Source organism: Medicago truncatula, chromosome 6 (genome assembly GCF_003473485.1).
Source record: "Medicago truncatula cultivar Jemalong A17 chromosome 6, MtrunA17r5.0-ANR, whole genome shotgun sequence".
Classification (NCBI taxonomy): Eukaryota; Viridiplantae; Streptophyta; class Magnoliopsida; order Fabales; family Fabaceae; genus Medicago; species Medicago truncatula.
In genome coordinates, this window is record NC_053047.1 from 2309906 (window position 1) to 2327873 (window position 17968).

The following is a 17968-nucleotide window of genomic DNA, read 5'->3' on the forward strand; positions in this document are numbered from 1 at the left end:
CGTGTGTGGCTTTCGAAGTGGTTATGATAAAAAGTCAAACGTTCTAATGATCAGACAGTTATGATTAATCGATAGTGTAAAAAGCTTTTTCACTAACCGTGTATATATGAATTAAATCCAAATTGAAAAGGTAAAATTGTACATAAAAAGGATAAGAATGTGTTAAATCTTATTTTTTTCTGTTTTCTATGGTAATTTTTTTTCAGTTTACCTTCTTACAAAAAGAACATCATACAATTACTGGTATATTAATATGATATAATGGTAACTTGTTCCACAAACTTTGTGATAAAATTACACTTGAAAACTATATCAGAAAAAAATAAAACTCAGTTTTAACTATCTGATTCACTCTTATTATAGTAATATTTACACAATAGTGTATACAACAATAAGCTAATTGAACTTAACCAAGCTAGAAGCCAATAGTAATTATCCAAACGCGCCTCGACCATATCATCAGAAAACCAACTTGGTGTTCCTTTTGAACTTGTATATACTTCAACAAGTGTAATCATCAATGCACTAACAAAGCTTCCAACTCCAAAAACACTTGTATACAATGCAATTCCCATTGTTCTCATATTCTTCGGAACTTCACCGTAGAAAAATTCTTGCATACCAACCACTGTGAAAATATCCGATATACCAAGAAGAATGTACTGTGGTAGTAACCAGAAAATGCTTATTGGTACTATTTCTGATAGTAATCCTTCACTTCTCATTTGTCGACCGATAGCAAGACGTTTCATTTCAACTAGTGCTGCGATAATCATCGCTATGATTGAGAGTACCATTCCGATTCCCATTCTTTGCATCACATTTATACCTTTTTCCTGTCGTGTTATCAGCTGCGCGAACGGTATGAAAATTCTGTTGTATAACGGCATCAATAGTATTATAGACAATGTTATAGCACTTTGGAGTGTGGCGGGTGGTATCTTGAAATTTGAACCTATGTTTCGCTTCATTGTCATGCCTTGTTTTGTGAAAAATGTTGCAGGTTGTTGGAAAATCACTGCAAACATGAGAAGCATTGTCCATATAGGCAATAGCTTAATCATAACCTTGACATTTGGTAGCAGACACATGCTGACTTTAGAATCCTTATTTATGACCTTAATGCTTTCACAGTTTTCGTGACAGAGTGGTCGCTCTTGAAGCCTGTTTCACAAGAAAAATAAATGTGTTTCTGTTAGCACTTCCCTATAGGTCATTTTAAGTCTCATTACGCGTACACCGTAACCATTTTTCTCACATTCTCTTACCAAAATACACAGGTCTTGTTATGTTACTAACGTGATAACCAAGTTGGTCACTTATCCTATGCATACTGGTTTCTCATCTCATACGTGTAATCTTGTCCTTTTCAGAATTAGGTTAAACAATGTGGCGAAAACAGTGAGCGAGAGAGAAGAGGAATAGGCTGTGTAGCCTAGAGGGAATCGTCATCCAATTTACGGAAATTTCAGAGGGAAATTCCCTCGATTCCTCTATTCTCTCTCGCACATTATTTTCCCTAAATCGTTAAGCATAATTCTGAAACGGACAAGATGTACACGTATGAGATGGAAAATTGTTACGCATAGGATAAGTGACAATCCCCTCTTCGTGCCATGTTAGTAACATGACAGATACATATGTGTCAAAAAGTGTAACGTTGTCCACGTAATGAGACTTAAAGGATCAATGCGAGACAAAAATAAACATAAATGACTAAGCTTATATAATTAAACAACTTAAAGGACTGCAAAATATACTTTTCATATAAACTATAAATAGTAATTTAGTAAATGTAAATTTATGTGTAAGAAAGTGTAACTTACTCTAGTTCCACATTTTCAGACTTGTCATTTGGTAGAGTAATTTCACAATGGAAGCATTTCAATGCAGATTCTTTAATACTTTTAAACATTTTCGTGAAAGGCTTTTTATCTTGAAGATCATCATCATCTTGTTCTTTATACGAATATATAGAGCTTCCACTAGAGAAAATCAAGATAGAAAGAAGCATCGAAATCGCAGGTATCGCAAACCCTATTACCCAACCAAATGTATCTTGGATGTAAGACATGACTGTTACACCCATTAGGCTTCCAGCACAAACACCAAAATACCACCATTGAAAGAAAAGTGCTTTTTTGTTGCTACTTGTATCATCTGTGTTACTACAAGGTAGTTCTTCATCTTCACCAAGTTGATCAGCTCCAAAGGCTTGTAGAGATGGATTATATCCACCTTGGCCTAATGAGATTAAATAGAGAGATAATGAAAGAAATGAAGATGACATTGATCTGTTTTTGTGATGCCATGATCTTGCTAGGGCTGTTGTTGTCAATGCTGCAAGTCCCTATAGGAAGAAAACACAAGAAAAAATGTCAATAACTAGTGAAGAAAAAGTTGAATATTCAAATTAACAGTAACTTTCTGTTTGGATTGACTTATTTAAGTTTATCTACAGAAACAGCATTTGCGAGCCTTTTTGAGAATATACAGAAACAGCTTAAAAAATGTCCATTCGTAGTTTTCAGCTTACTTTCATAAGCCCTCAAGGACTAGCTTATGATAACATCTTATATGAATTGTGTGTTTCTCAAATTAGTAGCATTGTCGTTGTGTCAGTGTCTGTGTCGTGTCTGATGTCCATGTCAGTATCCGTGCTTCATAGACAATATGTATAGAAAGATATCGGCAACTCAAAATTCTCTTTAATATGGTTTTACCTATTTGTTTTGGTGAATAAATTACCTTATAGACCTGAATATATCAGATCATGACATCATAATCATGGTTTCATGTCTATATAATTGGTTGGTAACTTCAGTTCATTCTACTGAGGGATTTTTGCAATTATTATATACTTTTAGCATATGGTGCTTAATTGAATAGCATAAAAAATAAGAAGTGCTTTACTTTTTCTCTAAGTAAAGTAAGATATGAAATTTTTATAATCATAGAGGCATTATTGCCTTATCTATTAACTATACTGTTATAGATATAGTGACAACTTTTATGTGTATGTGTTTACTTATGTTTGGCATCAATTTGGCTACTGTTGTTTGTAAACTATGAAGCACAGATTCAGATGCGGACACAATATGATACAGTAGCACAGACTCGGACGCGGACACGATATGATACAGTCTTTGCTTAGAGAAATTGAATAGTAGTAAAATGAAAAGTTATGGTAAAAATTTTCTTCTGTAGATTACATGAAAAAAAGTTTCATATTCTTTTTTAATCAAAATTTAGGTGGATATTCTGGTGAAATGTAGAATCTGACTTGGAAAAGTAACAAATTGTTCATTGATTGATAAGGGCACCTGAACTCTTCAAAAACCGTAGAAAACTTTAGTCTCATATATGCTTAAATATGAGTGGTTATGACTCAGACTCCAACAAAGGTTAATGGATCTCTTAATGCAAATACTATATAGTATATAGTATATACAAAGTAAGACATCTAAATTTCCAGCCACGTATATTAGTCATTGCAGATAAAGTTTGAGTTAAGCTTTATAACAAATATATTATAAAAAGAAAAAAGAAATGGAATAATGTTGGAATAATCATGAAAATTCTAATACTATACTATAATAAAATTAATGGATTTCCTAATGCTAATACTATAGTATTTGTATAAAGTAGTTGGTCAGCTAAATTTCCAGCCACGTGTAATATTCATTGCAGATAAAGTTTGAGTAAAGCTTTATAACAAATATATTATGATAAAAGAAAAAAAAATGAAATGATCTTGCAATGATTATAAAAATGCATTGTCTATCTTCACAATCAAGTAACCAACTATAAATTTAAAATAATTCTGTTTTTTAATGTTAGAACTTAGACGCCAAATATGTGTATGAGATATCAGTTTAGTGATATGAGTTTGACTCTGTAAAACCTTAAACGACTAAGTTCAAACTCGTCAAAGACGGTTGTAAGATGATCATTACTATAACTTTAGTTAATAATAATGCTAGAAATCAAATCAAATATATCTCTATAAAGTTAGATAATTAATGTTGCAAACATGTAAATGCAAAAGGAGGGAAGTATGTATTTGTGGAAGGTGACTCACCATAACATAGAGAAAAGATGAGGACATTATGGTGGAATATTTAGCCCAATAAGCATCAGCAATAGGTGCCACCAACAATGGCATTATGGAAGTGAATCCAACCCAACTATTTACCATCTTTGCTGCAGATGAATTGCTTAAGTCCACAACATCAGTTAGATAAGTTACCAAATTTGAAGCTACCCCTTTGAATGCAAACCTCTCTATACCTGCAATGACTGTTTCAAAGAGCACAAAAAAATGTAAAAATTTAATTTTTACCCTAAGAATGATATAATAGAATATCATAAATCAAAAGGGCATGGTTGAATTATGAATATGGCTCTCTTCTAGAGTTTTAAATCATGGTAATGGTTGTGTCGCGCTTCTAGATATTGAGAAGAATCGCGGTTAAATGAGACTGATGCAAGTTCAATAGGGACCAGGATTGCGTATAGTTAAATTCAACTACATGACATTGTAGTTGAATTCAACTGCAGGCAATTCAAATCCATTCAATTGCGGTATCAGGATGCAGATACATCAAAAACCATAATGTTGAAGCCGATATTATAGACGATGAAAATAAACCCTATTAAAGACTGCAGGCAATTCCTATATGTTTTTCAGCAGCAAATTACATATGATCAATGGAATTGAGATCATTTTTGTTTAAGGAACTTTTTCATCACAAATGGTTTTCTCAATCCAAATTCCAAGCATATGCTTTAATTCAACAATCATTGTCCTTAATCTTGATCAAAATTCATCCCTAATAAGGTTTGAAACATGAAAATACAACTACAAAGATAAACATAAATATATAAATATTCACATAGAATTTACCTATGAGAAGAATGCATGAATTGCTGAGCCTCTTGGTTTTCTGTCCACCAGCCATTATAAGAAGATACCAAATGCTTCTAGAAAAATGAAGCAACCAATATCCAAACCTACACTTTGAAATTGACTAAATGAGCCAAACTTAAGAGAGAATCAAAAACATAATTGATTGTGTTTCCACATGATCATGTTTTGATTGTTTTGATTTTTTTAACGTACTATATAATATTGGTATATTCACGAAGTTATTGTGAAGATAGCAATAGTACTAACTCTGTTACAACTTTGAGACCTTAAGTTTAGGCTTTAAATGGAATTGGAAATTGTATAGTACATATATAGCAACATTGATTTGTCTTTAGCAACCTTAATGGGACACTTCACTTTGTGCCATACCTAAAAGCGTGACCAAAAATATGTTACAAATGCATTTCGGTTATTAGCTTTATTATTATTGTAATTATTATACCTTTTTGATGTTGTTGTTGTTATTATGATTACTTATAGTCATCAGATAAATATGAAAAAAGTTTCAGTTTGAGAAATATGCTTAATTTATTTCAACAAAAAAAAAAATTGATATATATATATATATATATGTTATTTTGTGTAGTAATAAAAATAATTATAAGTGTAACTCAGTTGATAGCTACCAAAAATATTATTTGCAGGGACATAGATTCGAACTCGATATTCTTTACTCCTCCATAGTTTAATAAATGTACGATCTAATCATTAGACTATTCGAAAAAAAAATCGTGTTACCCATAGATGAATATAACATGTAACCAAAAACAAAAAGATGTGTACCATTGCATGCTTAACACATAAGATGCAAATATTTATGTCTCTAGATTTAGAACTCTTTCAAATTTTCTTGATCCATTTTTATATGATATTTTATAAATTTTGAACCGCTTCCTTAGTTCATTACTACAATATCATCTTTTTTTTACAATTCTCTACAATATCTTTAACCGTTCTGCATTTAGTTTTAGATATAAATAGCTATGATGTGAAGATAAATTAATTATTTTTTCTTAGGGATAAATAAATATTAGGTCAAATGCATCTAAAGGTCTTTTAAGTTTTTCGTTTATTCCAAAGTCGTCCTTTAAGTTTCAAAAGTCTCAAACACGTCCTTTTAGTTTTTGAATCATTTCAAACAAGTCCTTTTAGAGGATGATTGTGATGATTTAGATGATAGCAACAAATAGCATTATCCACCATTTGTCATGCCTAAAAAGATGACTAATTATAAGTGGGTGTTAGGAGCTATATTTGGTACCAAAGATGAGTTCAAGGAAGCAATTACCAACTATGTTATCTACAATAGGACTTGTTTGAAACGATTCAAAAACTAAAAGGATTTGTTTGGGACTTTTGAAACTTAAAGAACGACTTTTAGAAAAATAATAAACTTAATGGACCTTTAGATGCATTTGACCTAAATATTACAATCAACTTTCTGAATTATGGTAATTTATGACTGATGAATAGTACTGGAAGTGTTGACATATGTCCGTCATCTATTTGAAATTTTTACAATCAATGACCATCTAGACCCTCAATTTAAAATCAAACGGTTCATGTGAGTTGTGTAATTTTATGAATGTTAAGAATCTGAATCTATGTTTCTTTAAAAAAAAAAAAAAAAAAAAACTGAATCTATGTTGTCATAAACTTTTCACTGCCAATATTTACATGTACGTTATTATTTGTGGGGTTTTTTTTTCGGGATTCGAACTTTAAACCTTGTATATATTATGAATTATCCTTATCGATTGACAATGACGGAGTACCATATAGACCAAGGTGGGCCATGCCCACCCCAAAAAATAATTTTTTTTCCTATGTAGGAAAATATGAAAACACACTAACTTTTAAATAATTTACATGTTGGCTCACCTTGTCTTTTTTCATGCAAGTTTCAGCTGACTTTATACTACTTCATATTCTTATTTAATTTACCTAAGTCGCTGGTTTTAACTTTAATTTTACTACAAAAGGTTCAAGGTATTATGTATTCATCCTCTCTAAAAAAATTCTCTAGAATTTTGTCTTTTGAATATATGAGTATGTTATTAATTGATATATACACACCTCTCTCATGGTTGTCACAATATTATTGCTCCTTTATTTGCAAACAAAATTGGCTTTATAATCATTATTAAGCTAAATACCTCTCGTGGTCCTTTAAGTTATATGTTTATAACAGATTAGTCCTTTAAGTTTTCTTTGTTATCAATTAGTCCTTTAAGTTATTTTTTGTTACAAATTAGTCCTTTAAATCATAGAATATTTACACTATCATCCCTCTTTTCAGCCAACTTTGCTAAAAAGTGCTTATGACATCAAATATGATTACTTATACACATTTTCTTGTTTTTGTTTTTGAATTTCAAACCTAATTTTACATATAAATATTAATCAACAATATTATAAATCAAGTAATCGATCAATTTTGTTTTGAATCAAGACCGAATAACACACTTATAAGCTCTAGTTTTGAGAGCAATGAATTTGGACAAACCAACTTAACATTAAATATCCACATAAATACTTTTTGATTGAGTTTGATGAAATTAGGGTAATGGTGCAAATATTTTATGACTTAAAGGATCAATTTGTAACTAAAAAAACATAAAGGACTAACTTATTATAATCATGAAACTTAAAGGACCACAAATAGTATTTGACCTCATTATTATTACGTAATTTTGGTGGCCCACCCAAGGATTTTTCCTTGGCTCCGTCACTGCCGACTGAGCTAAGCTCATGGGGATATTTGTGGTAGTTAATACAAGTAAAACCTGTTACACTATAACAAAATGTTAAAAAATATATTAGTAAAAATAAACTTTGTGTTAAATTTGTCAAAACAAAAAATACTTTGTATTTTATTAAGTTCCTTGGTGCGTGTAATAATTTAAATGGGTTGGCGATTAATTCAGAAAATGTTAGAATGCGATCGGAAGGTTAAAGTTTGTCACTCGTATCGTGCAGATGTTCTAACAAATATGGAATGTAATAGTGAAGATTCTTGGTTTTTGCTTGAGTCTTACCCCGAGTAAGATTAGTCGGTTGTTATTACCTAATGTTAGTGGAGTTTCTACTCCTCGTCTAGTTGTTTTGTAGTTTTGTTTCCCCCCGCCCCCGGACTTAGGCTCTTTGTTTAAAAAAAAAAAAAAAAAGAACTTTGTATAAAATGGTCAAAGCTATGAAATATATTAGAGTATCATTAGCAAGATAATGATCAACTTAAACGTGATTGTGTAAAATTATATGTGATTAACATATAGCTAAAAAAGGAAAAAAAATGATCAACCTTTACACGTACAAAACTTCACAAGCAAAAAAAATGCAGTGGGGCTACAATAACCTAGGTTTTTTATTTCTCTATGCTTCATCACCTAACATTCAAAAACAGAAGGTAATGGAATTAAGCTTGTTTAAATGGTAGCCATTTGAGATTTGGGAAAGTAATTAAATCAAATATATACGTAAACATATTGACACATCATCTCAGTTATACACAGTTTCCATCACTTAAATAAGTTATTGGACTACTCCATCACCTATTATATGTTTTCATTCTAAAATCAGATTTTTTTTAAGAAATATAATTAAAATTGTAGTTATTAATTAAAAATAAATGTGACTATATAAAAAAATATATGTACACAAATAATAAATTGAAAATTTAATTACAATCTTAATATATAATTTTTTTATGTCATTATATCTATAATTTTTCACTTTTAAACTTTATCATGGAAATTAAAATGCATGTACCATCATGGTCAAACTATAAACAAATAAATTATGATTAGGCTTTGCTGCCTTTGTGCAATCGTAGTGTCCATTATCAACTTTATGTTTTGTCTTCTATCACAAGTAAAATCGTCTTTCTAGTCCTGTTTTGGCTTTTGGCCCTCTTTGTTTACCAAAAAAATTGCCTTTCTAATCCAACCTTTAATGATTTTTTAACTAGTTTTGGAGTTGACCAGTCATAACACTATGTGATCAATTTATCATTTTTGCTTTATTTCAAAATTTTGGATACTTTGGAAATTCAAGATATAACTCACCTTCATTTTTTAATTGTACCCTTTATATAATAAAGATTAAGATAATTTGTTTTAAAAGGATGATCACACAAAGGACAAAATTGTTAGGGCACACGCAAAACCTAAAACGGATATTACCTTCTATTCTGGACCGGCCAGAAGACCAATCCCATGATGACACGTGGATCGAAAGTCCACCTGACCAAGGTGTGTCGCCTGAGGGAGCACACCATCAGTGGTGCACGCCACCCCATTGAAGCACACCTCCGCACATCAGACACTGTACACATGTCCTCCAACGGCCTCCTGGTGAGGTATCATATATCATAGAGATGGTTATTCTTACACACGCCTATATAAGGGTGACTTAGCACCCTCAATGTATGATTCACTTTTCTCACCTTCCATCACATTTTCCATATTGACTTGAGCATTGAAGTGCTAACGTGCGAAGACATGTTGCCACTGTTGCTTTCATCAGTTCCTCATCGAACATATCATCTTCTAATCATGTGTAATTAATTCTTGATATATAATTATATTACCTCGAAAACGCAATTTGTGGATTTGAAGTTGGACATAAAGCTTGTAGCTTATAGTAGAATAGAGTTTGAATTAAAAAATGAGAAGGGTGTAGTCCAAACCTCTTCATAATGATTATTAGTAACACTTTGCTTTATAATAATTCTTTTCTTATCCAATTTGTTTATATTAAAAACATGACGTTTTAACCCTAGGGCATAAACCATAAAAAACTATTAAAATATGAGCAAGGAGCAAGAATATGTTAACCTTGAGGCAAGCATGTTACACACGCAGACACACAGTTTCCACAAGCAAGCACAAGATGAACACATAGTTAGAAAGAGAGTATGTGGGAGTATAAATAAACATGATTTTTTGCCTAACCACCCAATGAGCAGACACAATATAGCATTTGTGCAAATGATTTCTGTTTATGTGTACTTTTTTAGGGTTGGTGCTTCAGTGAGATGTACAGCACTTTGCTTAATTATGATAATAACAAAGCTGCCTAAGTGGGGAGTTACACATAGTAGGGTAACGAATACGTGTATATTTGAATCCGCCACCTGTACCTACCACGTGTAGCTGATGCGTGTTCAACAAGACTATCCAGAGGGAACGCTAACAATACGCATTTTTTTAACATTTATTATTTTACTACGTGAAACTCGTGTAATTTTTACTATTTTATGTGAGATCATTTACAAAATAATGGTAGATTTCACATGAATTTCATTCGGCAAGGAAATGAATGTCAAAATGAGTGTTGAGATCACTTTTGCTAACATTATGCAAAGTTGTTAAAACCTATGTTTTAGGGCTCGTTAGGAGAAGATATCATGGCTAAGAGGGATTTAAATATAGAGAGATTTTCCCGGAGTTGTGTTATTGGGACACATTTTTCTACATCGTAGTTGACTTCAGGTCAAATACATAGTAGGTTTGTGTGTGCATGAAAGCCAAAACAAGCTAAACAAAAACATATTCCAAGTGTATTGTATACGGCGGCGGTTGTCATCTTTTGTGTTTGCCAAATCATTTCTCATTTTGCAATCAAATATTTTAGTAGGTCTCATCTAAAAGGGATTTTACACTTATCTATTTTGAAGTTGAACTTAGACATGTACATGTTGGATTTGTAGAAATCTTTCGAATATGTTTGAAAATTGAATAGATAGGTTTAATAGTGTAATGGTTAAAAGATATGCCTTAGATTAGAAGGTTCTAGGTTTGGGTTCCACTTTAAATATTGAACAAAGATATTTGTAAGCACGTTCTGAATTCTAAGGGTTTTCCTACCTTATACTAGAGCTTCATTTTCTCGCACAAAGTTCTTTTATAAAAAAATTAAATTGAGATGACAAAATATTTTACATTATGATCTTAAAGTAAAAAGGTTAAAAACTTATTTTCTTAAATTGTTCTTCTCTTTATCTTTCCTTTCAAATTAATTTTCTTTCCCATTATATCTTATGTAAATAGTGCCCACGTGTTATGAGTTTTCTTTGTGTCCACTTACATGGCTATTGACAAAGAATTATACCCACATGGATTAGGGTCGTCCTACTGACCGACCACCCTCTCCCACTACCCCATCCACCACCCCAAGTATGATTATACAACAAGTTTGATTTTTCATCACAATATCAAGATTGTTATCTTTACACCATAGTCTATATAGTCTACTATATAATGTTTAAAATATATCTATAATTTTATTTTTCGTTGGTCAATAGACATATTAGTAAATATCATCTAAATCTCATACATACAAATGTAATATTTTGAGTTTGAATCTAGATGAAGATGTACAATCTACAACATTAAAAGTGACAATTGAGTTGAGGCAAAATACATCTTTATTTTACAAGTGATAAAAGTAAAGTTTACTACCGCACTTTTTTTTTTGATAGATAGACGAAATGACAAAGCCATTATAAACTCACATACATAAATGAAGATATCAGGATTCGAACCCCGGTCATGGCATCCGACCTAACAATTTCGTTATTTTGCTAGTTGACCTAGGACTTCTGAATACCACCGCACTTCTTTTACCATATAAATATTAGTTTTGAAGAAAAAATTACGTCTAAATATAAAACTTTTGTTTAAATTACTAGATGTAATAGTTGTTTTAATAGACAAATAGAGTTGATTAATTTTTATTTTTTTTTATAACCATATATTATTAGTGTGAAATATTTTGTTAATGTTTAGTCTTTGTTAGTGAACCTGATTAACAATCTTTAGTGGTTCTCTTCTCTCACCCGCATTTTTTCATCCACAAAACTGGAATTAAAGAACATTCAAGATTTTCGAATCCAATTTCACTTATACCAACGTAATATTGATATATATTTCATTAGCTTGTACATTATAATTAGAGTTGTCAAAATGAATTGTTGAACCCTAAATGGGACGGCCCTAACAAACCTCAAAATTTATCAGATCAAACCAAAAAGATATGTTTAAAAATAAACTCCAAAACGAACTAACGTAACTCTTGTTTTTTTTTTTTAATATTATAATTAACACTACTAAAATAACAAAAATTAGTAAGGAAAATTTAGAGAGCAAAAACGTGAAATTTCTCTCTGTTTCCGTCATTAAATTTTACAACCAAAGAATTTATGAGGAATTTTTATTTTTTCCGTCACTAATTTTCTTCTCTAATTGCTTTTCCAAAACACCTTAAAGTATGTATATTTTGGACCGTAGTTTGAATAAGCAGTACTACTTTTTCTCTTTACACTTGGTGTATGTCTATTTCGTTGTTAGACTCTTTAAATAAAAAATTTCCTGCTTGATATTTCAATTATCCCTAATTGATATTTCCTAATTAAAGATCCTCAATGGGTTTGTGGAGAGAAACTTGACTGCCACAGCATTATACCTTCTACTGTATGTTATTCCCTTAAATTCCTTAGTTGACACCTACGCAAGGAACACAATGTTTGCATGAGTGCGCTTACGCACTAGTCTTTGTTTTAAACCTAGAATTGGTTTCTACTAAAAATTGCTAGTAAGAACACTCGTTCAAATACTCTTTTTTTAGACTATTATTTTCTCTTGTCCTATGAGTTTACCGCACGTCTTATTCGATGTTAAAATCCAAAATATTTTAACGTATTTTGTAGGTTTTTATAGGGTGTTTATGTCATTCGAATTCTATAATCTAAACTGCATAAAGCGCGTGAGAAATCGATATGATAGAAAAGAATCTGTCCTTTTTTAACCTCTTTCAGTTATTGGTTGAATTCAAGAAGGCACTACTGTATTAAAAATCACACATAAAGTGATTATATAGATGGAACTCATAGAAAGTTGTTGAATTTACATAAAAGGAGAATGTTATAGTGAGTTAGTGACAGTTACTAACACTCCTTTATATCTGTTGAGGGCAGCATGGTTCCACGAAGAAGGATTAAATTGAAATTTAAACAATTCTATTTTTAAAGTTAATAATACCATTTTATTATTAAAGAAATAGCATATATTTTTTCAAAAGTATAATTACTATTATTGATGTGAATTTTTGTTGGATGTACATATGCAATCACATGTAAGATTTGCAATAGTTTAAGCCTAGGGCTTTAAATTATTTTTTGTGTTAAGCCTAAATAATAATAAATAAAATTATTCAAACGCCTGATTAACTAAAAAAATTACAGGCCTAGAATTCTAGCTATACTTGTTTCTTCAAATGGAATAGCCATGTGATGATTGAATAATAGTTCTTTTTTTTTCTTCCAAAAAGAGTTAAACTGTGTTGGGTCTTTGGTAGCTTACTAGAGTGTTGAGGGAGGTATTTACAAATCATCTACGAATAATGTTCTTACATTGATAACCGTAGTTGAAGTCACCTTATTACGAGGTACAAGTCAATTTTTTATCAATTGAACAAAATTGACAACGATAGTTGAAGTCATATTATTACGAGGTACAAGTCAATTTGTTACCAGTTGAACAAAACATTGAAGAATGGTTCATATTCTAACCGTACTGATCCCACTTATAAATATGTACATCTTAAAATAACTACATTACTTTAAATAACCCTAATTTTTTTTAGAATGCTAGAGAGTGCCCTTAAAGCATTGGTTAAGTAACCAAAACAAATACTCCCTCCGTCCCGCAATAAATGACCTGTTTGAAAATGTGCAATTTTGACCTAATTTACTTTGACCATATTTTTCTACTAATATACAAAGATAAATAATATCATATAAGATGTCGTTAGATTCGTCTCGATGAGTATTTTCAAAATATCAAATTTTCATAATTTTTTCCAATATATTATTCAAGATATTTAAACTTAAAATTACGCATTGGTATGCGTAATTGGGTCAACTGTGTCACTTATTAAGGGACGGAGGGAGTAACTTTTTAGAAAAAGTGATGTAATTATTACTTAATCAAAAGTCAAAACTTATATTTTCAAGATAAATTTTCTATTTATAGATTCCTTAATCATTTCCTGAGAACACCGGTTAGCAAGACTCTTTTTTCTCCCTTTGCATTGGCTCTTTCTTCAAATTGGAGGAAAAAAACAAAGCTATTTATTTTCCTAATTAAGCCAATATTAACTCACATTCATAAATACATCATCACTTTTTCTTTTATATATATGATCATGAATTGTATACATCATATCAAATCACATATTCTTGCAATTATCCAATACCACTACTTTGCTTTTTATTACTTACACGCCATTTGCACTTATGCACTACAACCAAATTATCTTGAGTAGTATTATCTACACTACACGTACGTGATGTAGTTTTCTAATTTTATATATTTCCCTTTCTTTGATACCATGATAGTACTATAACCCAACTCAAACCAAATGATAGTGTCACTAACAAACATTACGCAACCCTAGTCCTATTATTGCTTCTTCTTTTTCATTTTCTAAAGCAAAAGGTGGTTTCAAAATATAAAAGAAAAAGAGGCATAGTCCAAACATATACGTATACTATGTTTACAAGCAAATACTTTATTTCTTTAGTGCATCTAATCTTTGAGATGTTTTATCCACACACAAATAAAACAAACAAAAAAGAAACAAATTATCTTACATCATACATGGTATGGACATGACTATGATACGTGATAGAACTATAATTTTTTGCCAAACAGAAAAGTCATTAAAACAAAATGAGGCTTCATAGAAAATACGTGGGTGTATAACTCTTTAAAAACGAATTTCAAAGTTTTGTCCAATACATATCCCTCTTGCATGATACTATTGGCTTTGTTGCATGAATATTGTATATGGTGAGGATCCAAATCAAGACTCTAATTCAAAATCGGCTTTCGTAGATTGGCCAAATTATTGACTGTGATTTGATATAACATTTAGTGGCGGAGTCAGGAAAAAAAAAATGTTTGGGTGAACCTCTAAATTATGAAGCTTGATTTTTATAGTACAAAATGTTAATTTAAACAAGTTTTAGTTGACAGACAATCAATATACGGGAGGTTTGAAACCCTCACGAATCAGAAGGTTTGTAAACCTCCGCTAACCAGCCAAGCATAGAAACGACAAAAATCATGTATACTATTTGTGGAACGGCCGAAATCTAAAACAATTGAAAAATTGTTTAAAATCTTACAAAATTGACCTATAATTTTTAATTTTTCTGGGTGGGCCACTACACCGCTTTACAGAGATTTGGATGTGCCAAAAACAAAAAAAAAAAAATTCGTAAAATTGTTTAAAATCTCGCAGAATAGACCTATAATTGTTCATTTTTAATTTTTTTCAGGTGGGCTGTGGCCCACCCCAACCCATGAAGGGCTCCGCCCCTGATAATATTATATTTGATTTATACTAATTATTATTCGTCATTACAAAACTGATTTATAAGGTGATAGATTTTGATGTTTATAAACTCACTTTAGACTTTATCTTTATTTTACGTTAGACTTTGCTTTTTCCTATTAATGTGGTGAGATGAAGACATGAAGTAATGGCTTGTTTGGGACGGTCATAATACAAAGAGTAATGGAGGAAGCAATTTCATGGTTATAAGGCAAAGCAGACAAACATGGATGGAATGTGTGATGGGAAGGCTTTTGAGGACAGAAAGTGATGCCTACTAGTAAGATTTTTATCAAATAATTGTGAAGGGTATTATCAAGATATATGTTCATAAAGGAATTCATAGTCACAACATCTTTAATTTCCACTAAACAAGAACAAAAAGGAGGATAGGTTCTCATTTTGGAAATTTGATTTAAACTTAAAAAGATATTTTTCTTTTCAAATGGATACCAAAGAATCAGAATCTTTAGATTGATTCTCCATATTTGTATGTGTGATTGATCCCAGCATTGACCACTAAAGTTTTGGTACTAGGGTCTCAATGTTTCAATCATCAACATCACTATCTTTCCATACATCCTTAACTTTATATCTCCACATTCAAAGATTAGCTAGGAAAAAGAAGAGAGAAAGAACAAAAATTGAAATACATAATAACTTTTTTCTTTTAAGAAAGTATTGCTCAATGCTCATCACACTAATCAAATTATTATGACACTAATTATCTTCATGTGGGGAAGTATATATTTATTTATTTATTTATAAGGTGAAGAAATATAAGAAATTGGTGAAATCATTATCAAAGGTGAATTAACTAAAGCAAAGTATCAATAATGATAGTTAAAGATATAAAATGTGTACCTTATGAGTTCTTGGAAGAATGCACTCTTCTTGGATCCACAAAATTCAAGTTGGCATATCAAAGTAGATGTTGACAAATAAAGATCAAATCAATTGCATATAGTTGTTCTTTGGCTTCTTGGCACATTAAGATTTAGGGTCATCACAATTTTTGATGTACAAGAGAAAAACTTTGTTTAACTTGATGAATGGTGATAGTGATCAATGAATCTTTTTGTTACTAAAATATCTCCTAGGAATTCTGAAAGCATGTTGGAATGTTTCAAATTCAGAGATCTGTTTTAACATCTTCTCCAAAGTAAAAATTCCATTTTTTTGTGGTTTCATTCTACATGAAAATGTTGGCAAAATTTAGTAATTGTTGCCGTCTATTATTACGTTTGTTGTTTTTTCCCAAGAAAAAGAGAGTTTCTTGGCTATCCTCATCAAAATGAATATGTCGTATATACAATTGAATCAATAAGACAATAGATTGTCTTTATATATGATATGAAAGAATTTAATATAATATATCTAATCACATGGTAAATTAAATGGGACAATATTAATTAACGTGTGAAACTAAATATTACTCCCTTCTTCTCAAATTAGGTGTTCTTAAATTATTTGTCCATTTTATAATATCAATATAACATTTGTTTTGATTTTTTACATACAATACAACATATGTTATTATTTTTATTAAGATACTTTAACTACTTCACTAATATCATAAAGGTGTTTTAGTAAATGAAACTTTCTCTATTAAAATCAATGTTGCTATTCATTTTCTTAATAATTGCGTAAAACTCAAAAGAGACGCCGAATTTAAGACAGATGGAGTATAAAATAAATCATGTCTATAAAATTTGGTATTAATCTAAAGTAATTTGAGATGTCAACGAGATACATCAAAATTAACTTGCTTGATAAAAGTTCATAAGACGTTAATTTTGATATATTTCAGGGGGCATCCAAGCCAGGAAGGAAATTCACTATAATAGTATTAGTTTGAAATCCTATGTGAAAAACCTCTGGTTCACTACCTTCTCACCTAATCACTACCCGTGATATTTCTATCAAAGACTCTCTTAGATATGAGATCTCATCTCACTTCCTCTCAATCACACATCCCGTGATTACAAAGGATACAATCAAGAAATCAAGAAGGAGACACACTCCAATAAACAAAACATACTCTTTGCTTAAAAGCTTTAAAGTGATTCATAAATACAACTCAACTATCAGTTCAGCTCAATGCATCAAGGTGATACAAAAGTGTCTAACAAATAACAAGGACAGACTAAAATCCTAAATGACTCTATTCTCAATTGCGGCTTCAGTCGTCTTCTTTAAGTTTGAGTCTCTAACATGTTTAGGACATCTGGTCAAACGTTTTGCTAGAACATAATGTTTTAACAAAATGCAGCCAACACAATATAAAAACTCAAAAATATCAAATGGTTTCATCTTAATGTTAAAATTTAGGGTTAATTATGTTTTTTGTCCCCTTAAATATACCAATTGTTGATTTTAGCCCCCCTAAAATTTTCTATAAGCTTTTAGTCCCTCTAAAATTCTTCATTTATGAAATTGGTCCCTGCTGTTAACTTCTCTTTAATGTTGCTAACATGGGAACACCACATGTGCATACCAAATGACGTGGCAGTCCACGTGAATTTTTTTTACTTTGCTGACGTGGAATTTTTACTTTTTAAAAAAACAAGTAAAAAAAAATTTAATTTTTTTATTAAAAAATATATATATTTAAAATAAAAAAGATTTTTTTTCAAAAAC

The 17968-nt window shown here is 30.7% G+C and overlaps 1 protein-coding gene across 1 annotated transcript; it reads right to left on the reverse strand.

The window, feature by feature from the left end:
• Window positions 1–229: 229 nt before the first annotated feature.
• LOC11424100 (protein NRT1/ PTR FAMILY 5.8) lies at window positions 230–5264 on the reverse strand. The gene is made up of 4 exons (XM_003618322.4): window positions 4907–5264; window positions 4082–4299; window positions 1827–2350; window positions 230–1164 (listed from the first exon to the last, which is right to left on the reverse strand). The coding sequence occupies exons 1-4, from the start codon at window positions 4959–4961 to the stop codon at window positions 336–338; spliced, it is 1626 nt and encodes a 541-aa protein (XP_003618370.2). The 5' UTR covers window positions 4962–5264; the 3' UTR covers window positions 230–335.
• Between the last annotated feature and the right edge of the window lie 12704 nt (window positions 5265–17968).